General features: G+C 35.8%; 1 protein-coding gene across 2 annotated transcripts in view; it reads right to left on the bottom strand.

Moving 5' to 3' along the window:
* Positions 1-593: 593 nt before the first annotated feature.
* The window catches only part of FYB1 (FYN binding protein 1), a 47,102-nt gene continuing 32,530 nt past the window's right edge, over positions 594-15,165 (bottom strand). For both annotated transcript variants that reach the window (XM_079330106.1, XM_079330105.1), the window contains exons 9-19: positions 13,265-13,409; positions 11,017-11,045; positions 9,795-9,864; positions 9,140-9,280; positions 8,438-8,469; positions 7,350-7,416; positions 5,965-6,067; positions 5,531-5,693; positions 2,359-2,392; positions 1,191-1,222; positions 594-1,036 (exon numbers count right to left, since the gene is read on the bottom strand). In XM_079330106.1, the coding sequence (XP_079186232.1) occupies positions 1,011-1,036; positions 1,191-1,222; positions 2,359-2,392; positions 5,531-5,693; positions 5,965-6,067; positions 7,350-7,416; positions 8,438-8,469; positions 9,140-9,280; positions 9,795-9,864; positions 11,017-11,045; positions 13,265-13,409 (842 nt within the window). In that variant the 3' untranslated portion in view covers positions 594-1,010. The remainder of the gene's footprint in view (positions 1,037-1,190; positions 1,223-2,358; positions 2,393-5,530; positions 5,694-5,964; positions 6,068-7,349; positions 7,417-8,437; positions 8,470-9,139; positions 9,281-9,794; positions 9,865-11,016; positions 11,046-13,264; positions 13,410-15,165) is intronic.

Here is a 15,165-nt window from a genome sequence, read left to right as displayed (position 1 = left end):
CAGACATTCATTGCACTTAATATACATGGTCATGTTTTATATTTGGGTGCTGCTGCCGATGTTTATACATAAAACTGGTATTTGATGCCTGGATGCTGGTTAGATAGCAAAGAGATAAGAAAAATAGCAATGAGAAAGTAAAGTTTGCATATAACATTTCAGTACAGAACTCTACATACAGAAAAAGATAGCTTATAGGCTACTGTCTCTTTTTTTTATGTTTGATATCCCCACTGCATTATGCCTCCTTTGAGATTTACTGTATTTTGAAGCAGCAATAAAAGACACTTTTATAAGATGGAATCCCAGTTCCACTGTAGGTAAGACCAAAAGCCACTGACTTAATGGAGCCAAAATTTCTTGTGTTTATAAAATAAATTTTCTGTGTTGCACAATGTACCTGACTCTGTCATCAAAAGGAGCTCCTTACTGATCCAGCCACATTGGTTATTACAGGTTTTAATCAACTCACAGTACAGCAAAAGTAATAGATGTTCCATTTTTTTTGCACACACTCACCCTCTTTATTGGGAGCTTACCATAAATATCCTTTGATTTCCAGTGACTTTTGGTATACAAGGGTAAAATTATTTTTCAGAATACTGTCTTACCTATAGTGGCTGTCTTTGATGTTTGATAGATAAAAACCAGTGTAAAACCAGAGACTGTTGTCCTCAGGACCCCTCACAGATGTGAACTGGCCTCTTTGGGAATAAATAACTAAAGAAGTGTTTCTACATGGACTGTCAGAAATGTGGAAAGGAAGTGACAAATTACATCCCTAACTTTAGTTCATATTCCCTGAATTTTAAATGCTTAGATGAATGGGAAAACAAATTTTTATAAAGCATTGAAGGACAAAACGCTGAAATCCCAAAAAACGTTAATTGTACATTTGAAAGAGCAACCAATTAAATTGCAGTCAGCATTCATGACTCTTGCTTTCACAAGTGGGGTTCCAAACTAGAGTTTGATCTTCAATTAAGTTGTTATTTCAAACTAACTCAGCATCAGTTTTCATTATCGTAGACACGATCTGAAATGTAAATAAAATGCAAAACTTTTAATGTTGGGTAGTACTTCAACACAAAGATAAAGTTATTTACTGAATTGCATTCAATTATGTATTGAATTTATATTCAGCTAGTAATTGATTATAAATGAAGTATTGTTCTAAATGTTCAACATACCAGCACCAATGTCGTCATAAATCTCTCCATCACTGTAAATTAAAAAAGAAAAATAATATATTTAAAAGCTGAGATATCAGAAGTGTATTAAAAAATACAGTAGCAGTATGATACAAGCAATCTATCAAATAATTAATTGCTGATTAGGGAAAAGCAACCTTTGTGGTAACAGAACAATGTTGAGCAAGATGGTTAGGTCATAGTATTCTCAGGGAAGGATAGACTTGGAAACATTTCTTTCTAACATAGGGTTGCTTTATTAAAAGTCGGTTTTATTTACTACATTTTTACATAGATATTATCATAGAGCTATTTCCCTAAAGAAATTAATACTTAATTTTTTTAAAGTAAATGTTCACCAGAAAAATGGAATTAAAAATCCCATCAGTATGCCCTGAAAATTCTTTTCGTTTCTGTACTGATCAATTACATAATTGTTTTGGAGGTGTTACTTTCTCGGTAATGAATTTAGATCCCATCTACAAAAGATACATGCTCCATTAATAGGAATTTTCAAATATGTGACTTAGATACATGGGCAGCCCCATGGAAGACAGTAAGTCTGTTTATATATATAATTCAAACGTGTGTGTAAGTGTTAAATGCTTCTAAATTGTGAATGGGACAATTCTAAAAGTGATATCTGATTTGATATTTAAGAGACTAGTATAAAAAGCCTCTTGAAGGAAATGGAGAAGCTGTGTCTGACAAGAGTTTTGGATTAGGACCAAAATGCTGAGATCCATGCAATTTCTTGGAGCAACACTGAGCCAAATCTCTATCCCACTGAGACTGAAGTAAAAACAAACCTAAAGAAAATTTGGTCCATTTTAGTAAAATATTTGAAAAATGTATCAATACACTTAATTACATTAACTTGCTGTTCAGAAATAGAGTCTAGTACCAATAATATCTAACTTAAGTGATTTTTCATGGTTTAATCAGAGTTTATGGTTAAGCAACAAGGAATGAAACACTGGCAAATTTCCTGCATGGATGTCTGTGAGTAATTTTTGACAAATCCTAACTCCTTAAAAATAACTCAATTTGCAAGTTTAGAATGACAGACTAAAATAATTGTATTTCACTTTTTTTTTTTTTTACCAGACCATTTAGAACAAAATTAAGTGTTACAGCAAATTTTTCAAAACAATCACTTTATACTTACTTCTGAACCAAATACCTTCTCAGAACATAGCCATCTGTAAAGTGAAATATAGATGTGTTTAAGTTAAATTTAAATATTTGTTATTATCTTAGTGCTGTTAGCACTGAGGAAATGCAGTTTTTCTCTTTTATATTCTTCAGACAGACTTCTAATCATAACATAAGGAAAACAATGTACAATGGACTGCTAGTTCATTAAGATTTTGCTGTGCACAAGGTTTGTCCTACTCTTATTTGCCACTTAAATACTAATAGAGGTTATGCAAAGTTAGGTTTTCATCTTGTATTTCAGTTTCCTGATTGCATGAAGGGTGAGAAACAGCAGTTATTAAAAAAAAAAACTATAGTTCAATTCAGAAGCTGTAGCACAAAAATGCAGTATAATAATAACAACAACATAATAATATTTGCAGTAATATAAGTAACATAAATATTTAGAGTTTCATGCAAGAAAGAATATATTTCAGGATGTGTTTGACAACAAAATATCATTCCCTGTAATGGTTTAAAATTTTAACTGTAACATTAATAAGACCAGTAATGGATGTAATAATGGAAATACCTTAGAAAAGCTATTGGTTCTAATTCTATTACTCTGGTGCATTACTCATGAAATCAAATAAAACTACGCATTTTTTTAACATATAGAACTTCCTTAAAAAAATAGTTCCTATCTTTGGTGAAAGATACCTACTGAAATACTTGTCAATTGATATAATGAATACAAAAAAAAGAGAGAGCCATAACAGAAATTACATATTTCTAGGTAAACACTAGTAAGCTGGCACAAAATTAGGGGAGTACTAAAGAATAAATATGATCTTGTATTTGAAATCACTACATAAATTTCCTTCTTTTAATCATAAAGAATGTCTATTCAGGATATCTTAGCTCAGTTGTCTTTCCCCAATTTTTATTTTCTGGAATAAAACATAGAAATTGATTTTTAAATTTTTTTTTTAATGACATTGTGTTTTCAAAATTCTTTTTAGGGCAGTCCAATAATTTCCATGACTCTTGAAGTCTCCAGGATATAATTTAAAATAGTTTGGCTAATCTGAGCTTCTTTGCTTGTTCATACAATTTTCTCAAGTGAAATACGTGAAAACAAAGTTTCTGTGCTCACAGTCATGGTATACAAACACAGTGTTCTTCAAAGTCATGTGCATGTGATAGTGCTTCTATCACTGCAAAGCATTATCTATGTTTTTCTGACAATTTCTAGCCCTTAAATACATGGGAGATATAACCCCTGCTGGTCTCACACTCTTTCAGATTTACTAATTTATAATTACATGCCCAAAGTTCCAGTTTCTAAATAATTTATTAGTTTTTAGAGTGCTTCCAAATAAGGAAGAAGCCAGCAGATCAGCACACTCCATGTTGATTACTTGGCAATCACTGAAGGCTGTAACACATCATGCCAGCTGCTCACTGACAATGTAAAGGAAGCTCAAAGAGATCAAAACTTAAATTTTGCGCCACTGAAGTCCATTTATGTCCTACTGATTAAGCAAAATGTACAAACCTGAATTGAAAACTTTTGTGTATTTCAGAATGTGTGTGTTCAGACCAAGAAGGAATTTGAGATGGTAAATGAAAATCAGTTCCTTGTTTCACTTTTGACATTTCAAATAATTTCATACCATTTAAAATAAATCATAGCGGAATATCCTAAGATCCTAAGATTCCTAAGATCATCAGCCCTTGCTTAAAAAGGTGAGAACACTTCAAAATGTAATTTGTGGTTTTGTTGAGTTGTTGGTAGAGGCTTGAAACTATGTAAGTGTTTCATAAGTTAATGATTAAATCAAAGAATTAATGTGCAAGAAAATAACAAAACTGCCTTTAGTTGTGGCTTTTCAGTCTACCTGGCCTTCAGAAGGTAAAATTATAGCTTAAAGATCTAAGGAACAAGAACAACTGGAGCAAATAAACAAAACTGTCATGCACTTAACTAAAGTAGGATTCAAACTTTGCTAACTAATGTGTAAATTGACTGGGATCTATTCAGAGGCTTTCAGGGAGGATATTTTTATTTGTTTTGCTCCTTTATGCATAGCAAAACAGTAGCTCCTGTCATTATCTGAAAGGCTTTGAAGACTATGAGAGAAAAACAGCCAAAATGAGCTACTTTCTACTTTGTTATTAGCTTGATTCAAAAAATGCAGCTTTGAAAGCTGTGTTTTTTTGGGAAGTAGTTCTTCTAGTGCAATCCATATTTTGAAAAACATATGTGTTGTTATGCAAGAAATTCTTCCTCACCCTGCAGGCCTGCCAGGAAGAAGGCTGTACTCCAGAATGTAACAGTGGAGTACAGGAGGGAAAAAATAAGAGGAAGGTGGCTGAATCCTCTTCAGAGGTTTATAGCATTGGGCTGTCTTCTACATAGGTCAGAGGAGAAAAGGAGAGGTAAGCAGGAGGATGCTGCTACTTTGAAAGCAGGCTGTTCCAGAACAAAGTGAATTTTCACTAGGAAATTTGGAAAGTGTTGTAACAGAAGCTCATTAAGAAATTGAAACCATCAGGAGATGGTTTTGGACTTCTCCAAAAATTCAAAACTTTCTGCCAGGGTAAGCTCTGGCCAAGGATTTCAAAGAAGCACTGGAAGGCCTTGTGCAGCTCCCAGAACAAGCAGACATGCCAACTAGGACATATGTCTTGAATTAGCTGGGAGCTGGGGATGAGACTCCTAAGCAATGTTCCCCCCAGCCGGTTGAAAAGATTAAACTGCATCTCTTGCAGTCCCAAGTAAGAATATTGTTATTGATTTTCTCTTGGCTGCAATCAATGAGCTAGTGCTATCCAGAGGTGCAGCAAGGATTTTACTTTTACTAGACTTAGTGGGCTAGCACAGCTACACTCCTTTTGGCAAAGGGGGAGACACAGAAGCAACAAAAACATCTGCTAATCCTAGCTGCAAAGAAAAGCTTTACCAAAAAAATGGGCCTTTTTTCTAACACTTAGTATACCTTGTCCATTGAAGTGGTTTGGATTTTTTTAAGGCAAGCCAGTGTTAAAACACGGTGATAGGACACAGTAAGAACAATCTGCCTCTTGTCAACCACCTGGCAAGGTAAACCTCAGTAAACCAGGCAGGAGAGGTTTTACACAACTTACTCAACCATTCTTTGATACTTTGATATGTACTACAGTTTTTTAACAAAACTTACATTTTCCTTCTTTGTTCCTGCAGAGGACCTTGGTATCATCTGTGCTTTCAATAATGTCAAGAGTTTCCCCTGGTTTAATTTGTAAGTCTTTATATCCCCATCTTTTCTGAGACAAATCCTGGACTGTGGTTGTAGAGTAAAGAACTTTTATTTCACCATCAAACTGAAAAGGAGAAAAAAAATCACCAAAACCATGGTTAAAACCCAATAATGTTTTTCCATTAATATTCCCATTTATTACTTTTATGTTGAAATTAACAAATATTTATATAGGCTATTGTATGTGCCCATACTTGCCATTTGGACTTAGAGATTTTTACATGTAGTAATACTTTCCCTTTCAAAAGCAAGTTATGGGGAACAAATTGGAAGACACTATACAGATACTGTTTTTGTATATTTTATGTGAAGAAAATACCTGGAACAAAACTTACCTTAAACTTTTTTCTGAACTCTTTCTCCTCTTTTTCCATTTTGAGCTTTTGGGCATCTTTTTCATCTGACTTATGTTTTCCAATGCTTCCTGATTTTGATGAACTAAACCAAGAAATTACAGATAAAACAAAATTAGCAGCACATCAGAGTCATTGGCATGCATTCTGATAATTTTGGTGAAAATGCATTTGCCTACATATGTCTTTATCACATTTCTGTAGCTCTGAAAAACTGAGAATACAATACAGATTTGATCCAAAATAAATTTTAAAATTCGGGCTGTCTTTTCTGCTTCTCTTTGTATACGAATATCTATCACATAAGTGAATATTGAAAATTAATTTTAAGTTTCTATCTGCTAAGATACTTTAGAATCTCTCAGTAAGGAGCAGTTCTTGTGAAGGTTGTGTATCTCTGGGCAACAAGCTGAATGACATGTCACGCTGTTGGGCTACTGGAATATCTTAGCCTTGTGTGCTAGTCCTATGTGCCTGCAGACTTTGTCACACCAGGGAATCTATGTGCCATGATATATTTCAAGTTCTGTTGTTTTTTGCACATCCCTGATAGCACTTGACTTTTGCCAAAGAGCATGGAAGGGTTCCAGCATCTAACTGCGCTTTGTGGTGGTGCACTGGGAATGTAAAATCTGACTCTACCTTTTGATCATTGCTGATGTCAGCAGGATGACAGTTTCATTGATGATGAATGTGTGTGCTTGTGTGACCTACCCTAGATTTAGCTTAGAAGGACCACGTATTTTTCTTTTGGATACACAGCCCGAAGAGATCTCTCTCTTTTTATGTCTCCAGGCTACATTATTGTAGTGCACTCTCACTCCACCTGAGTGGAGTAAGTGACAACAGGATGTGACATGTCACAGTCACCCTCACAGATGCAACTGTGCCCATAACATTCTGCTCCAGACATGATCATAATTTTTCTGGTTTAGGATAAAAATTTTTCAAGCTGAACTTACACCTCCAAATATGCTTCATACTTTAGATACAGGCACTGCCTCCTTTTCTGCTGATGTACTGCAGCAGCTGAGATAAAGTATCTATCCTAACAGTCCCCAAATTTTGATAGAAAAATAACTACAATCTATTATTAAGCTCCTTTAGGCCATACATAATTTTCTGCCTCTTTTCCATCAGGGACTGAATATGTTTGAATGCAAAACATGCTTACTTATTCTATAGTCTAATTATTATTTCAATCTGTAATGGAGAAAAAATCATTTAAGGGCCATATCAGCAGTAGATTTGTGGGAGCTAAAAAACCTGACAACACCAAATAAAACAGATATTAGTAGCAATCTGCCTCTAGTACATACTTTTAAAGTGTATTAGATTTCTGATCAGGGAGTAATATTTTCACTTGCCTGAGATCAGATGGTGGAGCAGGGAAGTCTGAAGAAGCTACATCATCATAAACATTGTCTCCATAATCTGAAACAATAGTATTCAAAAGAATGAAACATTATTATGTGAAAATTGAGAGGTGAATACATTCTGTTACAATGTATGGTATCTTAGCTAAATTGGTAAGAAATTATGGCAAGTACTGTAGCCATTTACTGCCTGTGATAACTCTGGGTTCTGTTTTGCACAACCTGTGCAACATCACCCAACCTTTTCAGATTAATGTTCTTTATCAATAATAACAGATACTCACTGAAATTCTAATCTTCTGAAGCTGAAGTTCTAGCACAAGAAATAGCCTTTAATTTTAATTAAACTCCCACTTAGTTGTTTTTTCGTGTATATTTTCTGAGCTTCATTTTAATGCACAATCAATAACATCTATAGCACTCTGGCCAATGCAGTATTGCTTAGAAGTGGACATGAATCATGGGTATGTCTGGTTTTAGTCCATCTTGCAATGCCAAAGCAGTGAAGGGAATTCTTAGCCCAAGAATGCTTTTTCAATCATGTACAGCATATTTGTAGAGGGGAAGCAATTGTTTGATTCATTGAACCAATGGCTAGAAAATTAGCAGGATATGGGAGGTCTAGAACTCTGTTCCAGGAGCAGACTCAAAAATTCTAAGAATTTTCTTTTTAGTCTGCCACTGAGCTGATGCTTCTATGTTTCCTCACAGACACATTGCAAGTGATAAAAGTAGAAAAAATAATTTCTGTTTACTTTTGAGATCTTTCACTAAGTGCTTCTTTCCAGATGTACCTGTCAAAATTTAAACCAAATAAAATGGACTAGTGTAAATCTCAAGTAGAAAAATCACATTAAATTCATTAAGTTGATTACCAGGGATCTTGCAATGTGCATGTATCTCCTTGTCTGCAGCTGGATCAGTCACATTATTTGAATTTTGTTTACTGGAACTGGGAAAGCAATAGGAAGTCCTGTTTCCTTCCTTGGATGTATTTTTGTGATTAGCATGATACAGAGCAATGTACAGAAAAAGAATCAGGAATCAATATGGAGACTGAACAATAGGCTATTAATTACCTTTGCCAGACTGCTTTGTTGAAGAAGAAGTGCTGGGGGGAAAAAAAGCTCATTAAGTATTTATATCACATTAATAGCCTTTTTTGTATCCTAAATAATTTTAAAAACTTCCAACACATGGGATCCAAATAATCTCCAGACATTATGAAATGCCACTGACACCAGCAATACTTAGGGAATAAATATATTTTTATCACTGAATTAAAGTAAACTGGTTTAGAAACAAATGGCTGAAGAATGTGGTAAAAACACCACCTGCTGATTTGTTCCCTAGGTAAGATGGATAAAGACAATCTTTGCAGTTTTCTGTTTGGCGTATTATTTCTAAAATTTTGATTAACAGGTCTAGATTTACCAGTTTATCTCAGCTACATTGTACTGGTGAGAAAAGTAAATTTTAACTGAGTATGCAGCAAATTTACATGACCAGTGGCACAAAGATGGTTGATTATTCTGATGCTTTTCACCAGAAAAAGAATTTAGCATATGTTGATTACCAGACTTTTGCAACAAATAGAGCTTGTTAAGAGAATAATTATGCAGGTGAAAAGAAAGCTCAGTGTTTTTTGCAGAAAAGTATCTTCCTGAGCTGCAATTTGATGCATGATTCATTAGGCTGCTGTGAGGATATGTTAGTAGCATGTGATCAATGCTTTATTAGAATTAGTTAATGTGCACTTTGATTTCCTGGCAGACTCTTACAACAAATTTTCATTTTCTTCTGCCTCATTGACTTTGGCTGTTTTTTCTCGTACACTTTTCTTTTTGCCATCTTTGACCTTTAGCCTCTTCAAGATTCCCCAGGCCCAGATACCACTCTTATCTTCATCCTGTGATACAGACCTTTGGAGTATGCATGTGATTATCATAATGTGAAATGTAATGTTCTTCTAAAAAGGCCCAGTTAAATTCTCCATTGACGCACATAATTATTATTAATTCCCAAAGTAAAAGTTTCTTAACCCAACGCTAACATGCTAAACTAGAAATTTGTATATTAGGCCATTTGTAGCTATTAACATGTATAGATATTAATCTAGTGGCTTACTGTTTTCATGTTGTTACTCAGCAACCTAACATTTTAGTTTGTTATTTTAATTTCAGACCTATTCTGTCTAGTTGGAGATTGGAAGATTTTTGTGATTGCAAACTGCTTTTGCTGACATATCAAAATTACAGAATGAAACTTCTTCAAAAGACTCAAGGAACCTTTTCTCTAGCTTCACATATCCATTTGATGTATACCCACTTGCTCATCATCCTAATACCTGCTAATTGTTGTGCTTGATTCAAAACCATTAAAAACTGAAAACATTCTGTCAAAGAAGCATATTATTTAAAATATATGAAAACATACCTAGGTGTAGCATCTTCATCATCAATTCCATCATAAATATCTTGATCAGAAGGAGGAGGTGGGAACATGTCTTTAACAGATCAAATAGTGAATTAATGCAGTTATATTTTATGTTGCTGAATTAGGTACTCATTATAGGCTTCTTTAATGTATAACATGTGTGTGCAGTTTATGCAATATCCTTGCAAACTGAGTCTTTCTGTAAACCAGCACAGACCCTTTATTAAAACAGAAATTTAGACTTATCCCAATTTAGAATGCCATCCACAGCATTTAAATGTGGCACTGCCAATCACAAGAGCATGCTGAAATCAAGTGCTTCTACACTGTAGTCAATGAAATTCTAAATGGTTGATTTTGGCCCAGACCTTATGATAACTCTTAAGTTTTCCTGTGTGATTCAAGTGATGATTGAACATGTTGGACTAACACTCTCAGCAGCTGACATTTTGTTTTCATCCAGAGAAGTCAGAGACAAGAGCAATGTAAGCTCCCTATTTTGGTTTCAGTTTTGGCCCCACCTCCTTCAGTGCAGGGTTTTCATGTCCAATTCTAGGCATTGGTCAGAGCAGGCACTGAAATCTGTACTCAGCTGGCAGAAGCTCCATTCAGTTCTGTCAGGGGATGCTTCTGCCATGACCAGTATCTAAACTTGAAGCTGAGAAGATGAGCTGTGCTCTTGTGATTAACAGGGAATGCTACATAAATATATATGCTAAGAAAGGGGAAACTGGGTTTGACTGTGTCAGCTTGACAGCATAAAGCTGCTGCAGTTGGGCCTCCAGTGTGCTGCTGCATTTGAAGTTCCCCCTAACTCTGCCAGCAAAATTAATCTTTAATTTATAGTAGTGCTATTTCAGTAGTGTTATTTCAGAACTGAATTTCTCCTGTACAAAACCTCTTGCCCATGTTGATATTTCTCCAGTTATATCTGTGCTATTCTGTGGGATGATTTGCCTTCACACACAATAAAAAACTAGTTTGATCATCTGGCATCCTCGTGATTCACAGCATCTGAAGGCAAAGTTTCTGTCTCACCCAAGTTCCCATAGGTAGTGGGGAAGTTTAGTTGGCCACCACCCTTCCTTTTTTGTTGCCTGTTAGCTAACATTTAACTCGCTTATAGATAATTACTGCATTATGTGGGAGCTGAAGAAGTCAGAATGTAAGGGTAAGAAATACATGGAAACAACTGCCCCCTAAACACGTAAGTAGAACTTACTTCCACTTCCACCTTGGTCACCACTTTGGCTGGAAAAGCAAACAAAAGACATTTTAGAGAAAAGCAGTCATCTTTCAGAAAAAGAAAACACCATGATCACCTACCACTTGTGCAATTATTAATTCTAAAGCTTTTTGATTTAGCAAAAATATTTAGAAAGTATTTTATATTCCTGTTGATATCTTTAAATGAAAGTACAAAATATGCTTTTGAATCATAGGATAATTTGATTGCAGGGGATCTCAGGAGATTATGTAGCCAAACCTGATGGGAATAAAAAATAAAATCTGACCGAGTGCTAGAAAGCAGGTCCAGACCCTTTAGATTCAATACTTATGACGTGATCTTCTTGAAATGTAATGGTAAACAAGTTAATTTATTGCTGAACTAGCTTTCACTGAGTGTAAGTGTGTGTTTCTAACAAAATGGGAGGACTCCATATTTGCCCAGCATTCTAACAGAAATTGAAAAAAGCATGAGAGGTTCACAGTAGCAGAAATTATTTCCAGGTCAAAGCCTTACCTAAAATTATACATCAAAACAAGATATTTGTTAATCTCTTGCCAATAAATACTGAAATATAACAACTCTAGTCATTTGTTAGTTTTGAAATATTAGCAATACTACTGTTAATGAGATAATACTATTTGGTCAAGAGCTTTGTTTTGGAATGACATTCTTACAGTGGTTTCAAAACATGTTGATATACGTCAGACCTTCCAACACTTCATGCTCATGAATGGAACAGAGTGCTATTAATCATTAGAGAAGAAAAAATGTCAAAATACAGCTTAAAGGATTTAATGAATCTAAGTTAATCATTAATCCATTGAAATTCCTTGGAATACACTGATATTTTAGTATGCAACAATGTAAGTGCAATTGTTTGCTTTTGAATGCAATACATTTTCTAAATTCTTTGCATTGAGGTGACTGATTGTAATGCTTGCCCTACTCAAAAGGATTGATTAAAGATACCCCTGCAATGAAGTAACTAATGCTGAGATTACCTGAAACCTAGAACAACTAACATGATTCTCATGGCTAGGTCACAATGCTATGAGACCAATGTGCAGGGGGGAAAACTGATACTGAGTAACCTGGAAAAATATCAGGCACAAAGACAGCCTGAAGGCAGACTTTTCCACATGCTGCTGGAGCTCAGGGAGATGCTCTAGCAGCCAGTCTGCCACACTCCTTTTATTCCAAGCAGGTTCTAAGCTAAGGAGTTTCATCAGAAGCAGTAAAGTCAGGTGTAATGGCTGAGTGCTTCAAGATGGTTACCCAACATTACACCCATATGCAGATCTCTTATCTGAATCCTAGGCTCTGTTTCTGCACATCATGACATTTAGTGGAGCATGGTTTGTTGAATCACATGTAAGAAACAAAACTTTCTTGTGAGGTCTGGTAACATAAGTACCACTGTCATGCTAGGTTATATGATACCCTTGACTCTTGTGACAAGACACTAGGGTTTTTCTCTGCCAGCAAGTCTGATCTGCTGCTGGATATGTCACTTCTCCTGCTGCAGATCTATCTAATATGGAAGAGATGACACATTGAAGTGGAAAATCTGCAATGTGGCACTGCACTGCAAATGCATGGAGACTGTGTTGTAAAGGAGAAGATTCTTATGAAGCCAAAAAAGGTATAGCTCATATCCATCTCATGGAATTTGAGAGGCCTTGTTTTCAGGGTTAAGTTTGTAAGCTGCACTCTTTTCTGAAGGGTTACACTAGACATGATTCCAGAAGTCTCTTCTCATCAAAATGAAAGAGTTAGAAAGACTTAAGGACTCATGCTAAGGCTCATGAGAGCAATGAGGGTAATCAGGGGCTCCCTGGTGCAGTGAGTTTCCATTATTTTTTGAGTCTTTTATTCTTGCATCTTAGAAAAGAGAGCATGTGAGTCCAAAAGACAGAGCAAGTAAAGAGAGAGAGAGGGAAGAAAATTGGACTTCCTGCAGATGATTTGTAAACATGCATGGCTTGCACTTTTTTCTCCTTTGTATTTCCATGAAGTACCTCCTCTTCCAAAAGTATGGGTTCCTCCTCAGAATGAGTGCTTATAGGTGATGGATTGCAGAATTCATTTAAATTCAGTCTGAATAGCTACATATAATAGTTACACATTTCTTACATAAACGGCTGTTTTGCAACAAGGGCTGGGTTTGTTGTAAAACTTCCCCTGTCCAGGTTGACCCAGGTGAACCACTTGTTTCTTTTCATGCATTCCTTATACATACCTGCTAGTAGCGCCCTGCTCTCCAACATCATCATACATTTCTTGGTCACTCTCTGTATGTTTCACAGCAGCTGTGGTAGATGATTTTTGCTTTCTTTTTAAAGAATCATAATCAATCTCCACAATGGTTGTTTTAATGTATCCATCTAAATAAGGGAAACCATGCAGTTTAAGGGTCATGATGCAGGGATGACTTTAACAAGATGTTCAGAACCAGTAACTGAATTGTTTTGTACAATTTTTGAAAACTTTCAAAGGAATTTCTCATTCCAAGCAGCCTCATCTATCGACACAAAAACAAAAACAAGATTTATCTCAAACCCCCCTGGTAAGCCTTACTCAGGTTAAGTTCATCTTTATTTGCACCTCAGCTACAGCAGAAGAATTTTCTGTGCAGGAATCATGAGGCAGACTCCTTTTCTCAGCTGGCTTTTAGACCACTTGTGACAGGACTCCTACTCCCCCTTCCTCTCTACCACAGAGAGCTGGTGCACAAAGACATAAACCAGGCTAAATGGCTCAGAAGGGGGCATCTCTGGTGCCAAAAGGGATCAGGCCTCAGATAAGAATCAACATCTAAATCTGGAGAAATTATGTGGGAAGAGGTAAAAGAAATATTCTTACTAAAAGACCCTGTTTTACAAACTATTAAAAAAAAAATTAGTTATCACAGAGGCAGAAACCTTCTACACATACATCCTGAAAGTGGGGGAGACCTCTCCTCAGAGTCTGGATGCAGGTTCTACGGTTACTTCCCTGGGGATTGAGGGAAAGGATCTCAATATGTGCCCCATCAACAACTAGATGGTAAAACACATTGAATCCTAAGTTATATTATTTCTTCTCTATCTGCAACATTAACAGGTACCTTTAACCTCACACTGTATGCACCTCCTACTAGTTTTTTGTTCTTATTGTGTAGTATTAGTTTAAGACTTATGTCTGTTATTTTTCTGTTTATTAAACAAATAATTCGTTCTATAATAGACAGAATCTGCCATTATTAAAGAACTTGCAAACAAGAGTGGGTTTTGGGGTGCTGGCCACCTCAGTAAAGTTACTGCCTGCTGCCAGAGGCCAGGGCAAAAGGCAGTCTAGACTCCTGCATTCATTCATAACACCACTGCAGTCTCGTGGTGTATTTTAGGGCAGTCCATGACGTAATGATCCTGACAGGTCATTAGGAGGATCATCTGCACTGATTTTTCTTCAGGTTGGCAGACACACTGTAGCTGCATTGACCAGAGCAGTTGACCTGAGATGAGGAACTCTCTCTCTCTCTGGAGGGTAATTTTAGACAGGTATGCTGCCTTTATAGAAGAACACACAAATGGATTTCTCCAAGGTGAAAAATCCTCATGCATTTCTTTGAAAATGGAAAATTCACCACTCTTCTTCTTCTGAGTCAATGCAGTTTTTAGTGTATTTCCTCTCAAATTTAAGAAATTGATCTTTCCTTTTACTTAAATGTTAAGAAATTATTTTCCCCTTTGGTTTGGTTTTCTTCACAGATCTGGCCTGTGAACATGGAAGGCTGAAGCACTGGTGTAAGAAATTGGTTTGTATTATTGAAACTTTTCAATGAGAAGCCTTGTACAGGTTAAACTTTTGGCGATGGAAGAATTAATTAATGAAAATTAAATTAATTAATGTACTGGATGTGCACTAGAAAATATGCTTCTCTTAGCCCTCACTAGAATTTGGTATTCTTTGTAAAAAATGGTCCATTTACTTATTTTTAAAATTTCAAGATACTGTGGAAAAGCTATTATTGGAACTTGCCTCTTGAGATCATCTTGGCCAGTCCCTCTAAGCAAATATTATCCCCCATTACAGAAACTTGGTCAGGACTGTGTCCTGTCAGGCTTTGAAGATCTCCACAGATGGAGACTCCACCACCTC

Source organism: Erithacus rubecula (assembly GCF_903797595.1).
Source record: "Erithacus rubecula genome assembly, chromosome: Z".
Classification (NCBI taxonomy): domain Eukaryota; kingdom Metazoa; phylum Chordata; class Aves; order Passeriformes; family Muscicapidae; genus Erithacus; species Erithacus rubecula.
The sequence above is the reverse complement of the archived record's forward strand: the minus strand, read 5'-3'. Positions and strand labels throughout refer to the sequence as shown.